This window comes from Bubalus kerabau, chromosome 16 (genome assembly GCF_029407905.1).
Source record: "Bubalus kerabau isolate K-KA32 ecotype Philippines breed swamp buffalo chromosome 16, PCC_UOA_SB_1v2, whole genome shotgun sequence".
NCBI classification, from domain to species: Eukaryota; Metazoa; Chordata; class Mammalia; order Artiodactyla; family Bovidae; genus Bubalus; species Bubalus kerabau.
The window spans coordinates 4,524,121-4,550,299 of record NC_073639.1 but is presented as its reverse complement, the minus strand read 5'-3'; the positions used below and the strand labels follow the sequence as shown (position 1 = coordinate 4,550,299).

General features: G+C 38.4%; 1 protein-coding gene across 5 annotated transcripts in view; it reads right to left on the bottom strand.

Moving 5' to 3' along the window:
• KLHL2 (kelch like family member 2) overlaps positions 1-26,179 on the bottom strand; it is a 164,558-nt gene that overhangs the window by 107,868 nt on the left and 30,511 nt on the right. For 3 of the 5 annotated variants that reach the window (XM_055550981.1, XM_055550984.1, XM_055550983.1), the window contains one exon: positions 13,576-13,682. In XM_055550981.1, the coding sequence (XP_055406956.1) occupies positions 13,576-13,682 (107 nt within the window). Of the gene's footprint in view, positions 1-10,474; positions 10,615-13,575; positions 13,683-26,179 lie in introns of those variants that run through there. The other 2 variants (XM_055550985.1, XM_055550986.1) reach the window with 2 other exon arrangements.

The window sequence follows — 26,179 nt, the reverse complement described above, 5'->3', positions numbered from 1 at the left end:
GGTTTAAAACTCAACATTCAGAAAACTAAGTTCATGGCTTCCGGTCCCATCACTTCATAGCAAATAGATGGGGAAACAATGGAAACAGTGAGAGACTTGATTTTCTTGGGCTCCAAAATCATTGCAGATGGTGACCGCAGCCTTGAAATTAAAAGACGCTTGCTCCTTTGAAAGAAAAGCAATGCCAAACCTAGATAGCATATTCAAAAGCAGAGAAATTACTTTGCCTACAAAGGTCCATCTAGTCAAAAGTATCGTTTTTCCAATAGTCTTATATGGACATGAGAACCAGACAATTAAAAAGGTTAGTGTCTTTGAACTGTGGTACTGGAGAAGAATCTTGAGAGTCCATTGGACAGCAAGATCAAACCAGTCAATCCTAAAGGAAATCAACTCTGAATATACACTGGAAGAACTGATGCTGAAGCTCCAATACTTTGGCCACCTGATGAGAACAGCTGACTCATTAGAAAAGACCCTGATGCTGGGAAAGACTGAAGGCAGAAGAAGGGGACAGCAGAGAATGAGATGGCTGGATGGCATCACCAACTCAACAGATACAAGTTTGAGCACATTCCAGGAGATGGTAAAGGTCAGCAAACCCCAGTGTGCTGCAGTCCACAGGGTTACAAAGAGTAGGACACAACTGAGCAACTGAACAACAGCAATGGAACAAAACAGTGACGACATTGTTCATAAAGTTCTTGGTAAAAATGAGAAATGTGTGTTTTATTAGGTTGGCCAGAAAGTTCATTCAGGCTTTTCCATAAAATCTTAACAGAAAAATCCAAAAGAACTTTTTAGCCAATCCAGTATTTTTACTTAAAAACCAAAGGAAGTTTTTGGCCAACCCAGTAACACTTAAGTTATTGTGTTCTAGCTTTGAAGGATTGCAGGCATCAAACATTTACTGAAAAGTTACTATACAGTTTGAGCTAAGCACTTTCACTAGTGAACACTGTACTTTTCTTGAGAAAAGAAATGAAGACCTCCAAATTGTAAACGTTTACGGACATACGTATGGATGGAAACATTTCCATCTCAAGGACCATAATCGGGACTCTTGAAGCCCAGAACAAACTGATAACTGTGTTTACCCATTCTGAAATTCTAAGAAGTGAATAGATTTAAGAGGGCAAATCCTAGGATCAATAAAAAGTGCATATGATTCTAACTTTAGTTACTACCTAGCACACAAAAAATTGAAAAAATTGTAAAAGTATAATACAGACTTTAGACTATGCTGAAACACTAAGACTTGAATGACAAATTACAGCCACATTTAATAAATAAAATGTATTCCATTACTCTTCAAGTTACATGTGTCAACCCCTCCAATCATTATTGCTCTTTAGCTTTTAGGTTACAAAGACACTACCAACATATTGGTATCTTCCTTCTGGCAAGATGACCCGAATGGCCCTGCCAGGCACTGGCTATGGTGGTATGGTACAAAATTCCCCAATTCTATAACTAATCTAAGGCAAACATGGTTACCTGCATTTCCCTGCCAATTTGGCTCTAGTTTGAGTAACTTCTGGAACAGGTCTCCTACTTCCTAAAAGAAAACAGGAAAGAGATAACCCTTTTCCTTCCTTGAGATATTAGTCCACTCTAGTAGGCATCTTGCATTCATGGGGAAAGCAATTAAAGGATAAAATTTTTAGTGAGTACAGCTTGGTGATAAGACAGACAGAAGAGGATCCTTGGTGACCAGCTCACTTTCTAGTTATGAGAGAATGTATTTCCTTGCTATTTAAACCACCTTAAGGGGAGTTCTCTGTCATATGCAGACTAAAGTCATATGCACTTTATGTGCAATACCCTATTTAATGTTCTTTACAGCAGTCAGCAATATAAGAAACTTTGTTTCCTCTCTGTCTAACCTTTCTTCCTTTCCCAAAGACTAGGATAACACCCAGCACACAGAAGGTGCTCAATGAGTACGCCTTGATGAAGGAAAGCACAAATCTTAAAGACAAATATAACATGCTTGCAACTTTTAAAAAAACTCACATCTTGCACAAATGATAATCTCTCTTCCTATTCTAATTTACCTTATTAAATGATGTTCAATGTGACAAAAGAAAATGATCAAAAAGCACTCCCCAAAAAGAATGAAAATAATTTCCTATTTCCCACTAGATTTCAGATATTTTAGCCTGTGGCACAAAAGAAGCCTCAAATATATGTGTTAAGGAAAAGGGCATTCTAAATGTCACATCTGTACACAAGCAAGTAATTTTAAAACACAAAAACCCAGGATTTCCCTGGTGGTCTAGCGGTTAAGACTTCACACTTTCACTACAGCGGGTATGGGTTTGATCCCTGGTCATGGAACCAAGATCCCACATGCCACCATCAACCAAAACAAAACAAGCAAAAAAAGATAGATAAATGAATAAAAACACAAGAAATCAATTTGATATATTCTTTTTCAAGTAACAGTTAAACAACCTGGCCTTAATCTAAACTTCACAAAAGAAAAACCGGTGATACATCACAAAATTACTTTTCACTTCCCTTCTTCTACCAGAATACTTGGAACTAAGAAGAGTAATAGAATTCTTTTTTAGGTGATATAATTTGAATGAAAATTTTTCTGAGTTTAAGGGAGATGAAAAACAAGGGCCAAAAAGAGTATCTGCAAGAGTCCCCATTTCTAAATAGGCAAATCGCAAGGAACAAGAGGAGTACAAGGTAGCCCTGTGCCACTGCAGACATGTCTGTGTATAGCTGAACACTGAGCCAGAGGACTCAAACATCACAGCACATAATAGCATGGAAGCACGCCAAGGTCTACTTGTGGGCCTCCTCATATTTTTTATGAAAGATATATAAATACAGTAGGACTTCAGACAGGAAAATAGACAAACAATGGGTTCATAGTCTAGCAAATCTTAAATACATGTACACTAAACCCCCCAGACCAAATCTCCATGTCTTATTTTACCTAATCTTTGCCAAACTGCTATTTAGTGGATTCAAAAGAAGAAAATAAACAAAGATTGCCAGAAAGGTAAATAATATCTACTACCAAAGAACCATAAAATTCTAGCCTACCAAGTACATGAAAAGATGCTCAACATCATTAGTCATCAGGGAAGTGCAAATGAAACTATAAGAGATGCCACTTCACATCCATCAGAATGACCACAACTGGAAAAGAAAAAAAAAAAAGAGTAACAAATGTTGGTAAGGAAGTGGAAAAATGGAAACACTTATACATAATGTAGGAATATAAAATGATGCAGTCACTTGGGGAAATAATATAGCAATTTTTAAAAAGTTAAATATAAATTTACCACATAACCAGACATTCCACACATATGTATCTATCACCATTAGAAATAAAAATTTGTGTCCACACAAAGAACTACAGGTGAATGTTCATAGAAGCATTAGCCATAACTGCTAGAAACTGGAAACAATCTAAATGTCCATCAGCTGGTAAATATATAGTCAAAATTTGCTGTTTTCATACAATGGAATCTACTTAGCAATAAAAAGGAACAATCTGATGAAATATACTACAACATGGATGAGTCTCAAAAATATTACATAGGGACTAAAATGCTATAAAGTTGATTTATGGTGATGGCAGTACTACTGAGTAAATTTATTAAAAATCACTGAAAATTACAATGTAAAATATGCCTCAATAAAATTGTAAAAGTCACAATCAAGGTACTCAATTCATATTTTATATGTGCCAGAAATTAACATAATATTCCCATTTTGCACCTTGGCATAGCAATCTAAGATTTGACCAAGCATTCTCAGGCAGAAACAGGCTGAACTGCAAGAAGTACCCAGCTACCAGTTAACTGAGACATTAGGAATACTTATAGAATCAAAACATCTTCAGGGTCCCATCCCCATCATTAGGCATAATTCAAAAATTGCATGTCAACTAAAATATGAAGAGGTGAGAATCATTAGGTTAAAAAAAAAAAAGAAGGATGAAAGAAAGAAAGAAATGAGGGAAGCTGAAATGTAGTTTAGATTAAAAAGTAAAGAGGGAAGAAAAACAGAGACATAATGAAATCTCCCATCACCAGCATCCATGTCTCTGGATGTCAAAGGCTCAGGGAGTTTGGAGACTTAAATGTTATCTTTTGAAGGGAAAGGAAACTAACTCTGATCTTGTATTTTTAAATTAATCATTACATTTTGTAACTGGAAAATAAAATCTTTATCAGAAGACGTCTACTTTAAGACATTTTCAATCTTTTACCCTTCCAACAACCTTTAGGAATTGAGGGTAAAAAATAATAATGATAACCATGAAAATGCCAATATTAATTGAACATTTTCTATGTGCCAAATAAAGGACAAACACACATGATCTCATATAATCTTTATAAGAATCCTAGGAAGTAATATTATTATCCTCATTTTCCAAAAGGGAAAACTGAGGCCAAAACTGAAGAAGAGACTAATGATCCCAGATTCAGTAATTCTAACAAAGACTTGAAGGAAGGCACTTTACTAGGGAACTCCTAAATTAGGCCAACACAAAGCAGATCAAATACTGCTTTTACAAACCTAGAAATTCTGTGTGGAAAAAGTCTCCAGGAGTAATAAATAAGAAAGTCATTGAAGTGAAATTAGGACATAAAAATGTGACTAGTCCCTCTATAACTTTTCTAATCAGCCTCAGTTAAAGGCACCATCCCCAAATCACTTGCCCAATATGGCTCACAACCCCTCTACTGTCTTTCCTACATTTGTCTTTTTTATAATGAATTAATTTTATTTATTTATTTATTTATTTTGGCTGAGCTGGGTCTTTGTTGCAATGGGTTTCTTGTTGTCCTGGTTCCTCTTGTTGCAGAGCACAGGCTCTAGGTGTGTGGGCTTCAGTAGTTACAGTGCATGGGCTCAGCAGTTGCAACACACGAGCCCTAGAGTGTGGGCTCGGGAGCTGTGGTGCGGAGGCGTCACTGCAGCATACAGAATCTTTCCAGACCAGGGATCAAATCCGTGTTCCCTGAACTGGCAGGCAGATCTTAACCACTGGGCCACCAGGGAAGTCCCCTTTCTTACATTCTTGATTATTTAACTCAGTTCAGGAACAACAAGAATGTAACAGGCTGAAAAGTGAGGTGGTCTCCAGAGTCCTCACTACTCTCAAAACACCAAGCCTATTCTCTCCACATTGCCTCTGCACTTTTTTTATGTGTATAAACCCTTGGTACTCATTACATTTCAGGAAATGTCAGATCCCCATATCTCAACACTGTCCATCATAGTCCTCACCATCTGTATTACTGCTCTGAACAGATCTTCCACAAACTATTATGTATTTAAAAGGTGCACATCTATTAATACATGCCATGCTGTTTGCTTGGATTGTTCAACACTTGCACCTTGACCACTCTAATAAACCATCCTTTAACAAAAAGCAAAAAAGCATAAAAATAAAGTGTGTACAACTCATTTCGCCAATGATATTAATAAATTACTGGTACAAAAACTGTGCTAATTTTGTTTATTACCCCTTGAAGTATCTAGCAAAATGTTAGGCATAGGAAATATTTAAGTTTCTAAAGTATGAATAGATTTACATTTGTGCTTTTTTCTATAACTATGTATTTACAAGCATTTGTTTGTTCTATCAATAATCTAAGACTATAAGCTCATTGTTGGAAAAGATAATAACTTCATTTTCTTCAACAGTACTATACTGGATGTTTAGATTTTGTTTTCTTAAGAATGAAGTTAAGGGAGGATGTGGCCAGGTGGCAGAGTAGGAAGGCCTGGAGCTCACCAGCTCCTACAGACACACCAAATTACAACTACTCACAGAGCAACTATAAATGAGAATGACCTGAAAACTAGCAGATATCTCCCACATAAAGACATAGAGAAGGAACCACAATGAGAAGGGTAGAAGGGACAGTGACAAGACCTAGTCAAGATCTAACTCACCTGAATGAGCAACCCACAAACAAGAGTATAATCACAATTACAGAGGCTCTCCCCAAAGAAAAAGGGTTCCAAGCTCCACATCAGGGTCCCCAGCCCAGGAATCCTACACCAAGAAGACAAGCCACTACAACATCTGGTTTTGAAGGCCAGAAGGGCCTGCGTGCAGGAGAGCAAGAGGGCTGTGGGAAAGACTCAGCTGTTTCAGGGATGTGCAGAATCTCATACACTCAGAAACCCAGGACAGAAGCAACAGTTTGAAAAAAGCCTGGGCTAGACCTACATACTGATCTTAGAGAGGCTCCCAAGAGGCAAGAGATCACCCTGAGGGCACCAATGCTGGTGGCAGCCATTCTGGGGATGTCATTCTACCACAAGGACACTGGTGCTGGCAATGCCATTTTGGGATCCACCCGATAGACTATTAGCTCCAGGGGCTTATCTGCACACCAGCAAGCTGGCAGCAGCCCTGTGCCCCAACCAGGGTCATGCAGACAGTCTCATGGGAAACTGACCCCAACCTCCAGCCTGACTACAGCCACTATGCAGGGCACAGTCTTGCAGCCAACCAGGCCAGAAACCAGGAATCTGCCTACCAGACTGCCCATAGTACTCTTCCCACCACAACAGAAGGAGTCACATGGTCCTTAGAGGGGGCACCCTAAGAACATATAGCTCTGAAATAGGAGGGGAGCAAGCTACTGGGCCCTACAGAATGTCAACTATATAAGGCCACTTCTCCAAGATCCAGAAATATAACCAACTTACCTGATAAATACAGAAAATTTAGCAAAATGAGGAGAGAGCAAAATATGCTCTACACAAAGGAATAAGACAAAACTTCAGAAAAAGAACTAAAAGAAATGGAGGCAGGCAACTTACCTGATAAAGAGTTCTCATTGATGATCATTAAGATGCTCCATGAATGTGGGAGAAGAATTAGATGAACACAGTGAGAATTTTAAGAGAGTTAGAAAATATAAAAATAAACCAAACAGACATGAAGATAAAATACCCAGAAAAACAAAACTGGAAGGAAAAGTATTTTAGATGATACAGAGAAGTATAATAGCGACATGGAAGACAGAGTAGTGGAAATCATCTAAGGTGAACAGGAAAAAAAAAAGAATTTGAAAAAAATGAGAGTATTTAAGAGACTTCTGGGACAACATCAAGCATACTAACATTCGTATTATAGGGGTACCGGAAAAAGACAGAAAAGGGCAGAGAAGTTACTTGAAGAAATAACAGGTGAAACTTCCTTAACCTAGGGAAGGAAATAAACATTCAGTGAGAGGAAGCAAAGAATCGCAAACAAGAGGAACTTAAAGAGGTCCACACCACAACACATTGTAATTAAAATGGCAAAAATTAAAAATAAAGAGAAAATCTTAAAAAGCAGCAAGAGAACACCCCCGACTGTCAGCTGACTCTTCAGCAGGAACTTTAGCAGGCCAGGAGGAGTGCCATGATATTCCAAGTGATGAAACAATAAAATCTACACCACAAATGTTCTACCTGCAAGGTTCTCATTCAGATTTGAAGGGGAAGAGGAAGAGTATTCCAAATGAGCAAAAGCTAAGAGAGTTCAGTACCACCAAACCAGCTTTATAAGAAATGAATTCAATGAATTTCTCTAAGTGGAAAAGACAGACTCCAAACAGAAACATGAAAATTCTCACATGTAAAGGCAAACAAATAAATAGTTAAGGGGTATACAAACAAAAAGATGTAAAATATGACAAAAAACATTAAATAAATGGAGGTAGAAATAAAAATGCAGGGCTGTTACAATGCATTAGAACTGCAGAGATCTTCAATTTGAAATAATCACATATATACACGCACAGGTTGTTATATATGAACCTTATGGTAATAACAAAAGAGAATCATCAGGGATTCCCTGGTGGCTTAGTGGTAAAGAGCCTGCCTACCAATGAAGGAGACACGGGTTTGATCTCTGGGCCATGAAGAGACCTCATATGCTGTAAAACCACCCCACATGAGCCACAACTGCTAAGCCCACTTGCCACAACACCTGAAGCCTGCATGCCTTAAAGCCCGTGCCCTGCAACAAGAGAAACCACTGCAATGAGAAGACCTCTCACAACAATTAAGAGCAGACCTCACTCGCTGCAACGAGAGAAAAGTACACACAGCAGAAAAGACCAAACACAGCCAAAACAAACAAATAAATTTTTTAACATTAATTAAATTACATGATATTTTAATAGGAATAGTAAAGAAAAAGGAACAAAAGAGAACCATAAAAATGACCAGAAAACAATTAACAAAATGGCAAGAACTACATATACATCAATAGTTTAAATGAAAATAAACAAACTGCTTCAATCAAAAGATATAATGGCTGAATAGATTTAAAAAATAAAACCTATCTATATGTTTCCCCAGGTGATGCTAGTGGTAAAGAACCTGTCTGCCAATGAAGGAGACATAAGAGACGTGGGTCCAATCCCTGGGTCAGGAAGATCCCCTGTGGGAGGACATGGTAACCTACTCCAGTATTCTGACCTGGAGAATCCCCATGGACAGAGGAGCCAAGAAATCTACAGTCCACAGGGTCATACAGAGTCAGACACAACTAAAGCAACTTACCACACATATATGCAACCTACAAGAGACTTACTTCACACCCAGACTAACAGTGAAGAGATGGAAAAAATATTCCACATAAATCCAAATGAAAAGAAAGCTGGGGTGGCAGATGTATATCAGACAGGACAGACTTTAAAACAAAGATGTTATCAAGAGACAAAGACAGGCATTACCTAACGATCAAGGGATCAATCCAAGAAGATATAACAACTGTAAATGTATACACACCCAACATGCATGCCTGCATGCTAAGTCACTTCAGTCATGTTTGACTCAGTAGCCCACCAGGCTCCTTGGTTCATGGGATTCTCCAGGTAAGAATACTGGAGTGGGTTGCCATGCCCTTCTCCAGGGGATCTTCCCAACCCAGGGATTGAATGTGCATCTCTAATGTCTCCTGCACTGGCTTCTTTACCACTCGTGCCACCTGGGAAACCCAACACAGGAGTACCTAAATAAATTAAGCCAACAGGATTACAATAATAGTAGGGGACTTTTAACACCCCATTTATATCTGCAGACAGATCATCCGGAAAAAATATCAATAAGGAAACACTAGCCTTAAATAACACATTCGACTAGATAAATTTTCTATGTATATACAGAATATGGGCTTCCGTGGTAGCTCCGATGGTGAAGAATCTGCCTGTAACACAAGAGACCTGGGTTCAATCAGAACATAAGCAAAAAGCAGCAGAATACACATTCAAGTGCACAAAGAACATTCTCCAGGATATGTTGCCACAAAACAAATCTGAATAAATTTGAGATGACAGAAATCATATCAGTAGTATGAGAAGAAAAATCAATAAGAAAAAAAATGAAAAAGCACAAACACATGCAGCCTAAAGAATATGCCACTGAACAACCAACAGGACACTGAAGAAATCAAAAGGAAATAAAAATCTGGAGACAAATTAAAATGAAACACAATCCAAACATGATACAATAATCTAAAGTCTATGGAACACAGCAAAAGCAGTTCTAAGAGGAAAGTTTACAGTCATACAAGCCTACTTCAGGAAATAAGAAAAATCTCAAAGCAATCTAACCTTATACCCAAAGGAACCAGAAAAATTAAAATAAACAAAATCTAAAGTTAGTAGAAGGAAAGAAATAATTAATATCAGAGCAAAAATAAATAAAGACTAAAAACCAGAAAGATCAATGAAAGAGCTAGTTCTTTGAAAAGATACACAAAATTATTAACTATTTAGCCAGACTCATAAGACAGGGCCCAAATAAACAACTGAGAAATTACAGGTGAAACCACAAAAATACAAAAGATCCTTAGAGATTACTGTGAACAAGTATACATCAAAAAAATGGGCAATTTAAAATAGATGTATTCCAAGCAATATACAATCTCCAAAGACAATCAGGAAGACACATAAAATATGAAGACTGGTTACCAGTAATGAAACTGAACCAATAATTGTGAAAATTACCGACAAAAAAAAATCCAAGACCAATAGGTGATATTCTATCAAACATTTAAAGAGTTAATACCAACTCACACTATGCCAAAAAACTGAAGACAAAGGAACACTTTGGAATGCATTCTGTAAGATCAGCATCACCCTACCAAAAGAGGCAAAAACACCACCCCAAAAATAAAATTACAGGCCAGTACCAATGATGAAAACAGGTGCAAAAACTCTCAAAATATTAGTAAACTGAAATCAACAATGCACCAAAAGAATCATATACCATATCAAGTAGACTTTATCCTAGAGACATATGATTAAAGATGATTTAATACTCCACAAACCAATCAATGAGATATACCACTTTAACACACTGAAGAATAAAAATGATATGATCATATCAATAGATGCACAAAAAGCTATTGATAAAATTCAATATCCATTTATGATAAAAAAAAACTCTCTAGAAAGTGAGCACAATATATATATTGTGAACCTACCTCAATATAATAAGGCCATATATGACAAGCCCACAGTTATCATACTCAATGGTGAAAAGCTGAGAGCATTTCTTCTAAAATCAGGAACAAGACAATGATGTCCACTCTTGCCACTTTTATCCAACATAGTTTTGGAAGTTCTACCCACAGCAAACAGAGAAGAAAAATAAATAAAAGGAATCTAAATTGGAAAAGAAGAAGTAAAACTGTCAATGTTTGCAGAGGACATGACCATATATAGAAAATCCTTATAATGCTACCCAAAACTATCAGAATTAATTTAATACATAAACTCAGTAAAGATCTAGAATAAAAATGTAATATTCAGAAACATGCTGTGTTTCTATACACTAATAACAAACTATCAGAAAGAGAAATTGATCACATTTACAATTTCATCCAAAAGAATAAAATACCTTGGAATAAATACAACCAAAGAGGCAAAAAAACTTGTACTTTGAAAGCTATAAGACATGGATGAAAGAAACTAAAGACAACAAAAGCAAATGGAAAGAATACTATGCTTATGGGTTGGAAGAATTAATAAGGTTAAAATGATCATAAATCCTAAAGGTAATCTATAGATTCAGTGCAATCCCTATCAAAATACCCATGATACTTTTCACAGAACTAGAACAAATAATTCTAAGATTTGTCTGAAAACATCCCAAATAGCCAAAACAATCTTAAGAAAGGAGAACAAAGAGGGAGGTATCATGTTCCCTGACTTTAATTTATATTACAAAGGTACAGTAATCAAAATAGTATTAGTACAAAAAAGAAAAATACATGGGTCAATATAACTAAATAGAGAGTACAGAAATAAATCAAAACATAAATGGTCAATTATTCTCCAACAAAGAAGGCAATGGGGAGTAGACAGTCTCTTCAATAAATGATGCTGGGAAAAGTGGACAGCTACATGCAAAAGAATCCAACTCTATTGCTTTCTAATATCATGCACAAAAATAAACTCAAAATGGATTAAAGACTTAATATAATACCTGAAACCATAAAATTCCTAGAGGAAAGCATAGACAGTACGATCAAAGCAATATTTATTGGATTTCTCTCCTCAGGGAACAGCAACGAAAGCAAAAATTAACACATGGGACTACATGAAACTAAGAAGCTTTTGCACAGTGAAAACTATCAACAACTAGGAAGGCAGCCTACCAAGTGAAAGAAAGTATTTCCAAATGAACCATCCAATAAGGAGTTTCCATCCAAAATAAGCAAAAAACTCATACAACTGAACATCAAAAATAAAAATAAAAATGGCCAGAGTACTTGTATAGACATTGCTCCAAAGAAGACATACAGATGGCCAACAGGCATATGAAAAGGTAGTCAGCATCACTAATAACCAGGGAAATGCAAATCAAAATCAGAATAAGATCTATATCATACCTGTCAGAATGGCTATTTTCAAGAAGTTAACAAATAAAAAATATTGGTGAAGATGTAAAGAAAAACCCTTGTGCACTGTTTGCAGGACTGTAAACTAGTACAACCACTATGGAAAACAGTATGCAGGTGCCTCAAAAAATTAAAAATACAACTACCCTATGATTCACCAATTCCACTTTCTTCACACCTGAAGAAAACAAAAACAGTAACTGGAAAAATATGTGCACCTCTACATTTATTGAAGCACTGCTTACAATAGCCAACATATAAAAGCAACCTGTGTCCATTGATAGATAAAAGGATAAAGAATATGTGGTATATAAACAATGAAATATGAATAGGCATAAAAAAGAATGAAATCTTACCATTTTCAACAACACAGATATACTTAGAGGATATCATGCTAAGTGAAATAAGTCAGAGACTACAAATACTACATGATTTCATATGTGAAATCAAAGATAACAAAACAAACAAAATAAAGTGAAAACAGAATCAACAAACACAGAGAACAAACGGGCAATTGACACAGGTGAGCACGGTGGAAAGGGGGAGAATTAGGTGAATAGTTAAGTGATACAAACCTATAATTATGAAAAGAATAAAGTCATGGGGATGTAATACACAACATAAAGACAGTGATACTATAGTGATTCTGTGTGGGGATACATGGCTAAAGGACTCATATAGTGATCATCTGACCATTTCATAAAGCATGCAAATGCCAAATCATTAAACAGTGCTCTTAAAACAAAATATTGTACATCAACTGTATTTTTTTAAAGGGTTTAAAGACAGAAAAATGAATTTAACGGCTGCTAGTGTGGCATTAGTAAACTACTTTTTTTTGTCTGAAATACTAAAATTATTCTATGTATTTTTATAACTAAGTATCCACTCTATTTTCTTATATTTCTGAATCAAAAGGCATTTACTAAACACTTATTTGTTCACTATAAACAGTGATGAGGCAAATGTGAAAATCCTTTGAAGAAATGCAGAACAGTAAAAGCAATTTACTTTCGTCAAAATAAGAAAGTGCTAAAAGCTCTTATAAACTGCACGGAGGCAAACTTAGCCAATATATGCAAATATGAATGCAAAAGGGGGAGGCTGAGCATAAAATTGTACTTGTATGTAATGTACACATGTATGTACACAACATGGTAACAATAATAAAAAACAAAAATGAAGAGTAATTTAAAACAAAACAATAGCATTTTCTTCTACTACAATGCTTAATTTCATAACAATAAAATGTTAATAAGAAAAGAAAATGTGGGACTTCCCTAGTGGCACAGTGGTAAGAATCTGCCTGTCAATGCAGAGGACAAGGGTTTGATCCCTGGTGCAGGATGATTCCCCATGTTATGCAGCAACTAAGCTCATGTGCCACAACTACTGAGCCTATGCTTTAAAGCCTGCGAGCTGCACCCACTGAGCCTGTGTGCCGCGACTACCGAAGCCTGTGTACCTAGAGCCTGTGCTTTGCAACCAGAGAAGCCATCACAATGAGATGCCCGTCACTGCAATGAGAGCAGCCCCTTCTCACCACAACCAGAGAAAGCCCTCGTGAAGCAAGGAAGACTGAGTGCAGCCAAAAATAAGTAAATATAAAAAAAGAAAATGTGGAAAGAAAAGCCCAAATCTGTATACATTTTATGAACGTCCATAACCATAACATTTCATACCTGTAAACATGGCGTGAAAGTAAGGACTACAGGCAGCCAGCACCACTCTATGAGCAGAAATTTCCATGTCTTCGGCCACAATCGTGACATCACACAGCAAATTCTGACTGTTTACGAGAGAGAGAAAAAATTTAAATGATAACAACAATAAATGTACTGAACATCCTATGCAAAACCTTTACAGTGAAGCCCCAATTTTGTGAAGACTTAACTAAAAACTGCCATCCTTAAAAATGAGTTCCCAAACATGAAGCACAAATAAAACAGCCATGACATAGGCCAACATGCCTCTGCCCTCACTCAGAATTTTGCTTGTGTTATCTCAACCTAATGAAAGTTACTGGCAGCAAATTATCAATGGAGTAGGAAGGGGAAGTTGTTTATATTAAGAACTGCATCAGCAGAAGTGGCAGATGGTGGTATGACACTAAGATAAGACAAAATAAAACACACATAGAAAACTAAATCGGGTCAAAGTACCAAAACTATACTGACACAGGAAATGCCCTGGGTCATGAAGCAAAGGTAGAGTTATATTCAACTACTTGCTACATCAAATTTGAGCATTTGAAGTTTAACTTAATCAGAACATTTTCCAGTGCAAAACATCTCATTCTTCAAAGTCAGAAAATATTATCACACATAAAATTAAAAAGAATTGTTACCTCAAAAGTTATTCAGTACATATAATTACACTTCCAGTTCTAAAATATCCATTTTAATGGATATGCATTTTAATGCATTCAAAAACATGCAGTAAACACTTTTCACAAGCTATATAAGCTGCTAGATGAAACGCTCCAGCTAAATAAGAATGTCACTGAGTATCTTTTTGGGGTAAAACTTTGCTGGCACTAATTTCAGAAAAAAGAAGAGGACTCCACCAACCTTACTGGCAATCACGTCATTAATGACTAAAACAAGGTGTGATGAGCCCAAAGTCCTTTCTGCACCTCAAATATCCTGACACTGAATTCATGAGTATAGTGTACCTAAGTGACACTGGGCCTCCTGCTAAACTATCCCCATTCCCCACAAGGGTGCCTACAAGCTTCTGCAATTTCTAATAGCTTACAAGAAACATTTTCACAGGAGCTTAACCCAGTCTTTGAGTATTCCATTTCCCACACCACATTCAAACTTCTTTCTGTGCTGTGTTGTGTGCGCCCAGTCGATTCAGTCATTTTCAACTCTTTGCAACCCTATGGACTGTAGCCCACCAGGCTCCTCTGACCATGGGATTATCTCAGCAAGAATAGTGGAGTGGGTTGCCATTTCCTCCTCCAGGGGATCTTTCCAATCCAGGGATCTAACCTGTGTCTCCTACGGTTCCTGAATTGGCAGGTGGATTCTTTACCACTGAGCCACCTGGGGAGCCCTATTTCTGTGGAGTTCACACCAAAACTTCTGAAGATCCTACTGGTACTCACATTCCCTCCAAGTCTAGAAGAAACTATAAGAAAAGGGGCCAACCCAGCTGCAGTGAGGACAACATCTCAGAGATAAGCTCACTGTGCCCTGTAAGCTGAAGCATGGGTTATGATGAGACATAACGTGTTAGGCTCCAGATGTGGCACATCACTCTCTGAAATTCCTCCAGATCAATGTGGAAAACTGACAAAGTCCACAGTACACTCTGAGCAGTTGAAACCACTCTACAATTCTATGAATTCCATGGGTTCTCAAGTAAGCAGGAGGAAGTCAGTGGTTTTTCGGGAAGATGTTATGCAGGAGCTCCATCCACATGTATAATTTCACTTAGACCCTATCAATATCTTACGCTGCTGCTGCTGCTGCTGCTAAGTCATGTCCAACTCTTAGCGACCCCATGGACTACAGCCTACCAGGCTCCTCTGTCCATGGGATTTTCCAGGCAAGAGCACTGGAGTGGGCTGCCATTGCCTTCTCTAATCAATATCTTATGAGGTCCATGTTATTGTAATTTCTACCCTTAAAATGTATAGCTGGGGAAACCAAGGTAAAGATGAATAAGCAGTCTAAAGTCACCACTAGTGGCAATGCCAGGATTCAAATCTAAGGAGTCTGGTTTACAAAACCATCTAAAGCTATGTGATTTTAAGACCTGTTAAAGCTTGAATAAAACAGGGAATAGAAAGTATAAACAACAGCCATTTTTTATTAGAAATACTGTACACCAGATACGATGCAGAATTCTATGTATAGTTTACAAAAGGCCCAGTTTTAGTGGGTTTTTAGCACTACCACTACAGAAGTAGTTAGAAAAGTCAAATTCAACAAAGCACTGAAAGATCTTCTCTGCCCTTAAGGAGACTGGCAGAAAGGTCTAACAATGCAAGGATTACAGAACAAAGTAGAAACTGCCAGAGGGAAGACGCTATGAGAACAGGAGAGCATCTAAATCAGACTCAGGATCAGAAAAGGCACCCTGCAGCTACTGTACTTAGCTGAGTTCTAATCACAGAGAAGTGTTACCTGGATTGAGAGGAGCAAGAGAATCTCACAGAGAGAAGAGCAGATGCTACTGGACGGAGACCTTAAGTAGCAAAGTACTACAGGGAGTGTGGCACAAAAAGAGCATGTGATAAGAGGGATGCTGGGGTGAGCAGAGCCATCCAGCTTTCCCACCATAACCATCTCCACACATCTCAAACGTGAGTCAACTGCATCTTTCTGTCTCTTTTCCTTTTGTCAATAATCCTTCCTAGTGCTCTAGTTTCAAGATGGAACTTAAATGGAATTACACTGAACACCTCAAAATCACGTAATTACATTCAGCTTCAATTATAATTACTCATTGATCCAAACCTTTTATCACATAATTATCTTGGCCTTACTGGCTATTGGTAAGATAATTAATATAAGTTAGTTGCTCAGTTGTGTCCAACTTTTCAACCCAATGGAGTATAGCCCACCAGGCTCCCCTGTCCATGGAATTCTTCAGAAAAAATACTGGAGTGGATAGCCATTCCCTTTTCCAGGGGATCTTCCTGACCCAGGGATCAAACTGAGTCTCCTGCATGGCAGGCAGATACATTACCATCAGAGCCACCAAGGTAAAATAGTAGCTTATTAGCTGATGTTAATTAACTAATAAGATAAAACAAAGGCAAACCAGTATGAAGTCACACCCTGGGACAGGTCACATGGAGTGTCATGCCACATTATAGATCAAAGACATGCTTAGTTTTAGTATTCAATTCCAGCAATAACATATTTTTAAAACACTACTTGCAGACAAGAGATTTGACCAATCTTCCTATCCTTCAGCCAGTTTGTGTCTACTGAATGTGGCCTTTATCTTTTCAAGTGTGCATGCTCACAAGAAGTTGAATGACTTTGGATGAGGAAAAGAGAGCTACAAATAAAATCCAGCAATAAAAATAACAGAAATTTGTTTTAGCCATCCATACCCAAAGTTTACATGGTGAGTTTATATTTCTACTATGAGAAATGCTGGACTGGAAGAAACACAAGCTGGAATCATGATTGCCGGGAGAAATATCAATAACCTCAGATATGCAGATGACACCACCCTTATGGCAGAAAGTGAAGAGGAACTCAAAAGCCTCTTGATGAAAGTGAAAGTGGAGAGTGAAAAAGTTGGCTTAAAGCTCAACATTCAGAAAACGAAGATCATGGCATCCAGTCCCATCACTTCATGGGAAATAGATGGGGAAACAGTGGAAACAGTGTCAGACTTTATTTTGGGGGGCTCCAAAATCACTGCAGATGGTGACTGCAGCCATGAAATTAAACGATACTTACTCCTTGGAAGGAAAGTTATGACCAACCTAGATAGCATATTGAAAAGCAGAGACATTACTTTGCCAACAAAGGTCCGTCTAGTCAAGGCTATGGTTTTTCCTGTGGTCATGTATGGATGTGAGAGTTGGACTGTGAAGAAGGCTGAACGCCGAAAAATTGATGCTTTTGAACTGTGGTGTTGGAGAAGACTCTTGAGAGTCCCTTGGATTGCAAGGAGATCCAACCAGTCCATTCTGAAGGAGATCAGCCCTGGGATTTCTTTGGAAGGAATGATGCTAAAGCTGAAACTCCAGTACTTTGGCCACCTCATGCGAAGGGTTGACTCATTGGAAAAGACTCTGATGCTGGGAGGGATTGGGTACAAGAGGAGAAGGGGACGACAGAGGATGAGATGGCTGGATGGCATCACTGACTCGATGGACCTGAGTCTGGGCGAACTCCGGGAGTTGGTGATGGACAGGAAGGCCTGGCGTGCTGCGATTCATGGGGTCACAAAGAGTCGGACACGACTGAGCAACTGATCTGATCTGATCTGATCTGATGTGAAATCTAATGAGGCAATTGACTAAAAAAATTAAAGTCTTTCAGAATGAAGGTATAAATAAAGTTGCTAATTAATAAAATCTGCACTTATTCACTCATTCATCAAATACCTAAAGTGCATACAGGGCACCAAGGACAATGTCAGTTAATTAACTAGTAAGATAACAACAAAGGCAAACCAGTACGAAGTCACACCTTGGGATAGGTCACATGGAGTGTCATGCCACATTATAGATCAAAGACATCCTTAGTTTTAGTATTCAGTTCCAGCAATAACATATTTACCACGTTTACCACAATAAATAAGACAATGCCCATGATAGTAAGGAATCTACCCTGGAGGCTGGGAAAGAGACAAGCTAACAGACACTTACAAAATGAAATGACAGCTATTAGGGCAAGTGTGGGAGGTTGGAGTACACAGCACACAAGCCAAGCCCTAACATACAGGAAAGCTTCGGAAAGAGAATAACTTCTAAGGACTCATGTCTGGAGAAGAACAGGGATTACACAGGCCTCATATAAAACTCAAATGACACAGAAAAAAGATAGCCACTCATCTCCCAAGTGAAACATTGTAACAAATGGTCCTTCTCAGGAAAAACACTCCTTTGAAAATAAATCATACCCAAATATATCAACACACTCTTTGGTTTTCAGGTATCAAAGGAGTGAATTCCTAAGACTGGAAAACCCTATTGTTTCTATATATACAGAAGCCTTCCCTACATCGGGAAGGCATTCCAAGACCTCCAGTGGATCCCTAAAACCGCAGATAGCACTGAAACCTGTATGTACTGTTATTTCCCATACATATATACCCATGATAAAGTTTAACTGATAAATTAAGCATAGTAAGAGATTAACAACAGTGATAATAAAACAGAACAATAACTATACTGTAATAACAGTTATGTGAACATACTCTCGCTCTCTCAAAATACCTCACTATACAAATTTAATGTGTTTTCCATCTTAACTGAGCAGTTATCATGCCCTGTGGCTATAACTTTCACAGTTTGAGGTGTGACAGCAAAATTAGCACAAATTTCTTTTTCGTTTTTCACAATTTCACAAATGGAAGGTTTATTCTTACCACAGATCTTAGCAACCTCAGCGTATGATGTTTTTTCTTAAGAATATTTACACTTTTCACTTAAAGGAAGTACTTTACAGCTTATCTTTGGCATTTCTGAATTGCCAGCATCACTTCTCCTGCACTTGGGGCCATTATGAAGTAAAATAAGGGTCACTTGAACATAAGCACTGCAACAATCAACCTAACAACCAAGAGAGCTGCTGAGTGACGAATGGCTGAGACACTTTGGGCAGAGGGGTGAGTCCCATCTCAAGCTGGAGCAGGCAGGACAATACCATCACACTACCAGAACACTGCTCAACTTAAAACTTATGAATTTTATTTCTGGAATCTTCTATTTAATATTTTCAGACTGTAGTTGACCACAGTAACCAAAACCTTGGATAAGAGTGGACTAATGTATATCTTCTTAAAGTTAGAATGTGCCATTAGGCTCTGAGGTATCTAAAATACTTGGTAGTCTCAGGAAACAAGAATTTATTTTCTACTGGAGGTGGGGGTGGTGGAGAGATTACATAGCATCTGTCCACCTTTCTTCCTCAGGTGCACAGGATGAGGCAGACTCAGAGCTGGTTAAGCTGCTTCATCAAATGCTGGCTGCTTAGCACAAGAGGAGGTGAGACAGAAAAACAAGCTGTTTTAATTAAATCAGTCATATTTAACCAAACCTCCTATAACTGATAATGTCGTTCAACAGACAAGCGAGATGTAACCTAGCTAAAATGTCAATAATCTTGAAGAGCAACACAATTCCATAACAAGTGGTAGCACCATCAACTCTTTCTCCTTAAAACAATGATGGTTAGAATGGGAATTTCTGTAGCAATGAAGCACAAGGAAAACCTAGCTGCTGGTTCACCACCACATTCAGAGTCCTGAAAAACAGCAGAGATTGTACCTGCTGAGATTTCAAAGCAAAATAAGAAAGGGTGATGGCCGACTATGGTCAATGATTTAGAAAGTGCCTTAAACAAGAACAGGATCCCAGAATAGAGAATTTCACATAGAAACATGTCACAAGAAGATGTGGCAAGAAGCACATTACTGAGTATTTGTAGAGAAGGGAAGGTAAAGAATCCAGATTTAAGGACTTCTAAGAATACTTGGTCACAGTTAAGAGAGAGAAAAAAAAAAAAAACCACCAATAATTGGAAATAAAGTGGAAGAAGATATGAGCAACAGGGAAAAGATAATAAGGATGAAGCAAAGTGGAAACATGAGGATTTTACAGAGAGGAAACAGTAATGGTAGAAGTGAGTTCTGAACACGTGTGATGAAAAAACTACGTGCAGAAAAAGGAAAATATGTACAAGGAAAACATCTTCATTAAAAATTATTTTAAAAATCTGATGAAATAAAATATGAGCTAGATATCCTTGCTGTTACTGTTGATGCTGTTCAGTCACTAAGCTGTACCCAACTCTTTGCAACCTCATAGACGGTAGCACACCAGGCTCCTCTGTCCTCCATTATCTCTGGGAGTTTGCTCAAATTCCTGTTCACTGAGTCAGTGATACTATCTAACCTTCTCATTCTCTGCTGCCCCTTTCCTTTTGCCTTCAACATTTCCCAGCATCAGGGTCTTTTCCAATCTGAGTACACCTCATTGGAAAATGAGGAGTGAAGAGCAATTAGTAATAGCTCCAGAAAATATGAAGCAGCTGGCCAAAGCAGAAATAACACTCAGCTGTGGATGGGCCTAGTGGTGAAAGGAAAGTTGATGCTATAAAGAACAATATTGTATAAGAACCTGGAATGTTAGGTCCATGAATCAAGGTCCATAAATTGGACATGGTCAAGCAGGAAATGGCAAGAGTGAACATTGACATCTTAGAAACCAGTGAACTGAAATGGATTGGAAAAAGCAAATTTAATTCAGATGACCATTGTATCTACTACTGGGAGCAAGAAATGGAGCAGCCCTTGTAGTCAAAAGGAGAGTATGAAATGCAGTACTTGAGTGCGATCTCAAAAATGACAGAATTATCTTGGTTCATTTCCAAGGCAATCATTCAGCATCACAGTAATCCAAGTCTGTGTCCCAACCACTGATGCTGAAGAAGCTGAAGCTGACTGGTTCTATGAAGATCTACAATGTCTTCTAGAACTCACACCAAAAAATATGTGCTTTTCATCTTAGGGGATTGGTATACAAAAGTAGGAAGTCAAGAGATAACCAGAACAGGCAAGTTTGACCTCAGAGTACAAAATGAAGCAAAGCAAAAGCTAACACAGTTTTGTTAAGAGAACATGCTGGTCATAGCAAATACCTTCTTCCAACAACTCAAGAGATGACTACACATGGACATCACCAGATGGTTAATACTGAAATCAGATTGACTCTACTCTTTGCAACTTAAGATGGAGAACCTCTATACAGTCTGCAAAAAGAAGACCTGGGGCTGACTGTGGATCAGATCGTGAGCTCCTTATTGCAAAATTCAGATTTAAGTTGAAGAAAGGTGGGAAAACCACTTGGGTATTCAAATATGACCTAAATCAAATCCCTTATGATTGTACAGTAGAGTTAATGAATAGATTCAAAGGATTAGATCTGGTAGACAGAGTGCCTGAAGAACTGTGGACAGAGGTTCATAATATTGTACAGGAGCAGTGTCCAAAACCATCCCAAAGAAAAAGAAATGCAAGAAGGCAGAGTGGTTGTTTAAGAAGTCTTTACAGATAGCTGAGAAAAAAAGTGAAAGTCAAGGAGAAAGGGAAGGATATTCCTAACTGAATGCAGAGTTCTAGAGAATAGCAAGGAGAAATAAAAAGACCTTCTTAGCGAATAATGCAAAGAAATAGAGGAAAACAATGCGGAAGACGAGAGATCTCAAGAAAATTGGAAATATCAAGGGAACATTCATATAAGAATGGGCACAATAAATGATAGAAACAGTAAGGGAACTATCAACCAGAAGAGAATAAGAAGTGGTGACGAATACACAGAACTATACAAAAAATGTCTTAATGACATGGGTAACCACTATGGTGTGGTCACTCACCTAGAACTGGACATCCTGAAGTATGAAGTCAAATGGGCCTTAGGAAGCATTACTATAAAGCTAGTGGAGGTGACAGAATTCCAGCTGAGCTATTTAAAATCCCAAGAGTTGATACTGTTAAAGTGCTGTACTCAGTATATCAGCAGATTTGGAAAGCTCAGCAGTGGCCTCAGGAATGGAAAAGTTCAGTTTTCATTTCAATCACAAAGAAGGACAATGGCAAAGAATGTCCCAACTACTGTATAACTGTGCTCATTTCACATGCTAGCAAGGTTCTGCTCAAAATCCTTCAAGCTAAACTTCAACAGTACTTGAAATGAGAAATTCCAGATGAACAAGCTGGGTTTAGAAAAGGCAGAGGAACTAGAGATTAAATTGCCAACATTTGTTGAATCATGGAGAAATCAAGGGAATTCCAGAAAAACATCTGCTTCTGCTTTATTGACTATGCCAAAGCCTTTGACTGTGGATCACAACAAACTGTGTGACATTCTTAAAGAGATGGGAGTACCAGACCAACTTACCTGTCTCCCGAGAAACCTGTATGTAGACAAAAAATAACAGTTGGAACTGGACATGGAACAACTGACTGATTTAAAATTGGGAAAGGAGTATGAGAAGACTGTATATTGTCACTCTGCTTATTTAACTTATATGCAGAATGCATTACATGAAATCCCAGACTGGAAGAAGCATAAGCTGGAATCAATATTGCCAGGAGAAATATCAACAATCTCAGATAGGCAGATGATACCACTCTAAAGGCAGAAAGTGAAGCGAAACTTAAGAACCTCTTGATGAAGGACAAAAAGGAGAGTGAAAAAGCTGGCTTGAAGCTCAGCATTCAAAAAACTAAGATCATGGTATCTGGGTCCATCATTTCATGGCATTTCCTTCCTCCTCATAACACACACCTTCTGACTTGGGGTGGCTCATCTTCTATTGTCATATATTTTTGTCTTTTCATACTGTTCATGGGGTTCTCCTGGCAAGAATACTAGAGTGTTTTGCTACTACCTCCTCCAGTCGACCACGATTTGTCAGAACTCTTCACTATGACCCGTTTATCTTAGGTAGCCCTGCACAGCATGACTCATAGCTTCACTGAGTTACCTAAGCCCCTTCACCACAACAAAATTGTGTTCCATGAAGAGGTGATCAGTTCAGTTCAGTTCAGTCGCTCAGTCATGTCCGACTCTTTGTGACCCCATGAATCGCACCACGCCAGGCCTCCCTGTCCATCACCAACTCCCGGAGTTCACTCAAACTCACATCCATCGAGTCGGTGATGCCATCCAGCCATCTCATCCTCTGTCGTCCCCTTCTCCTCTTGTACCCAATCCCTCCCAGCATCAGAGTCTTTTCCAATGAGTCAACTCTTTGCATGAGGTGGCCAAAGTACTGGAGTTTCAGCTTTAGCATCATTCCTTCCAAAGAACACCCAGAGCTGATCTCCTTAAAATGGACTGGTTGGATCTTCTTGCAAGTCCAAGGGATTCTCAAGAGTCTTCTCCAACACCACAGTTCAAAAGCATCAATTCTTCAGCACTCAGCTTTCTTCACAGTCCAACTCTCACATCCATACATGACCACTGGAAAAACCATAGACTTGACTAGATGGACCTCTGTTGGCAAAGTAATGTCTCTGCTTTTTAATATGCTATCTAGGTTTGTCATAACTTTTCTTCCAAGGAGTAAGCATCTTTTAATTTCATGGCTGCAGTCACCATCTGCAGTGATTTTGGAGCCCCAAAAAATAGTCTGACACTGTTTCCACTGTTTCCCCATCTATTTCCCATGAACTGATGGGACCAGATGCCATGATCTTCGTTTTCTGAATGTTGAGCTTTAAGCCAACTTTTTCACTCTCCTCTTTCACTAAGGGGTGATACTCCTAGCTATAATTCAAAGGAGAAACATCAAGGTAAGATCTTCCAGTTTTCTGACTTTTAGGAGGGGAATCTGAAGGCAAACTCTGAAGCATGCTAGTGGGAAATCAGCAATGCCACAAAAGAGAAGACAAAAACAGAAGCAAGTTCACTCACTACCATCCATTCTTCACATCTTTGAAATGTTTAATAATTCTATCCATGGTCAATAAATACCACCTAATACGAAATCTATCACAAGTGCTTAAGATACACTGTAGAAGATTATAAGCTAACTTGAGACTGTTAGCTTCAAAATGTCTCTTAAATTTTCTTAAATAAATGAGTTTGCTTGAGTTAGGGCTCTTCCCAACTACTCTATCCTTCAAGGAATGTTTTATATTCTACTTTAGTACAACAAGAAAACAAAAGAAGCTGATAATGTTTTACTATAGAAACATATGTATATATACACACATATAAGTTAGGAATAAAAAAAAAATTCACACCCTGTGCAATTTCCTAAAACCTTTTAAAAAACAGTAATATGCAATATAAAGCTATGAAGTGAAAAAAAGCCAGCCTCATTTCAGTTTATTGTTTAATTCACTTGCGACCTAAGAAACAAAGTACAAATAACCAAAGAAGAGCCAAAACTCAGTGTTTTCATAGATGCAAAACAGATACAATCTTAGTAGTGATCTGTGTCCAGAATGTCTAAAGTCCTAAGGGAAAACTACAATAAGCAATCCCTTAAGAGAGACCTCAGGCTCTCATGTTTATCCTATCTTCTAGAATGTAAAACTATTATAACTGAACAATTAAATATTTACAACTTCTGTGTGATAGACAGGCAAACATTCAAACTTCTTCAATGATTTACTAAAAAGTTTCAACTCCTAAATATAACTTAAGGATCAATATTTGTTGCTGTTATTTAGTCACCAAGTCATGTCCAACTCTTTCGAGACCCCAAGGACTATAGCTCACCTGGCTCTTCTCTCCATGAGATTTCCCAGGCAAGAATACTGTAGTATATTACCATTTCCTCCTCCAATGGATCTTCTTGATTCAAGGATTAAAGCCACATCTCCTGCTTAGCAGGTGGATTCTTTACCACTGAGCCACCACAGAGGCCCAAGGATCTATATTAGCTTCCTTCTCAACAAATAATAGGTTGGCTCCCACTAATACTCTTTGAAACTTTTAAAATTCAAGTCCAGTCTTATCCCATATCCTAGAAGACAGTCGGGAGAAGGCAATGGCAGCCCACTCCAGTACTCTTGCCTGGAAAATCCCATGGGTGGAGGAGCCTTGTAGGCTGCAGTCTATGGGGTCACTAAGAGTCAGACATGGCTGAGTGGCTTCATTTTCATTTTTCACTTTCATGCACTGGAGAAGGAAATGGCAACCCACTCCACTGTTCTTGCCTGGAGAATCCCAGAGACGGGGGAGCCTGGTGGGCTGCTGTCTATGGGGTTGCACAGAGTCAGACACGACTGAAGTGACTTAGCAGCAGCAGCAGCAGCAGCAGCAGCAGCAGAAGACAGTCATTTTTGCTTTCTTTATTTTAAATGCAAAACGTTAAATCCAAGAGTTCTCTTCTGGTTACCTCAAAAAGCTCACAGTGTAATGTCCTCAAGAAAAGGTGTACTGGGGATACAGCCTGTTTCTCTGTCTACTTTGTAGGCCCAATACACTCTGTTGCATATGTTAAGCACTCTGTAAAGGTTACTGCTTTGCTTTTGAAAATGTTAGCATGTTAGTGCTTTGAAAAATTCCTCCCTTTGCCAAGCCACGTCTAGGAAATATACAGAGCTGACTTCCCCACCAGAGATGTGTTTTTGTACCAGACTCGCTCCGGTACTATTGCCTGCAAAATCCCATGGACGGAGGAGCCTGGTGGGCTGCAGTCCATGGGGTCACTAAAAGTCAGACACGACTGAGCAACTTCACTTTCACTTTTCACTTTCATGTATTGGAGAAGGAAATGGCAACCCACTCCAGTGTTCTTGCCTGGAGAATCCCAGGGACGGGGGAGCCTGGTGGGCTGCCGTCTATGGGGTCGCACAGAGTCGGACACAACTGAAGCGACTTAGCAGCAGCATCTTTCACTACACTGAAAGGCTGTTCCTCTGACATCACTAGCTTTACAATGCTACATCCTTTCTCAGAAACCTTCACTGATTCCCACTGCCCTGGGAATTAAGTCCCAATAAATCATCATTTAAGCCTGCCATAATTTTGACCTTTTCAACAGACTCCTCAACATGAACTATTTTGATGCACGTTACCAAACAAGATACATTTGGCCCGTCCCTAGTTTGTGCAATTATCTAGAC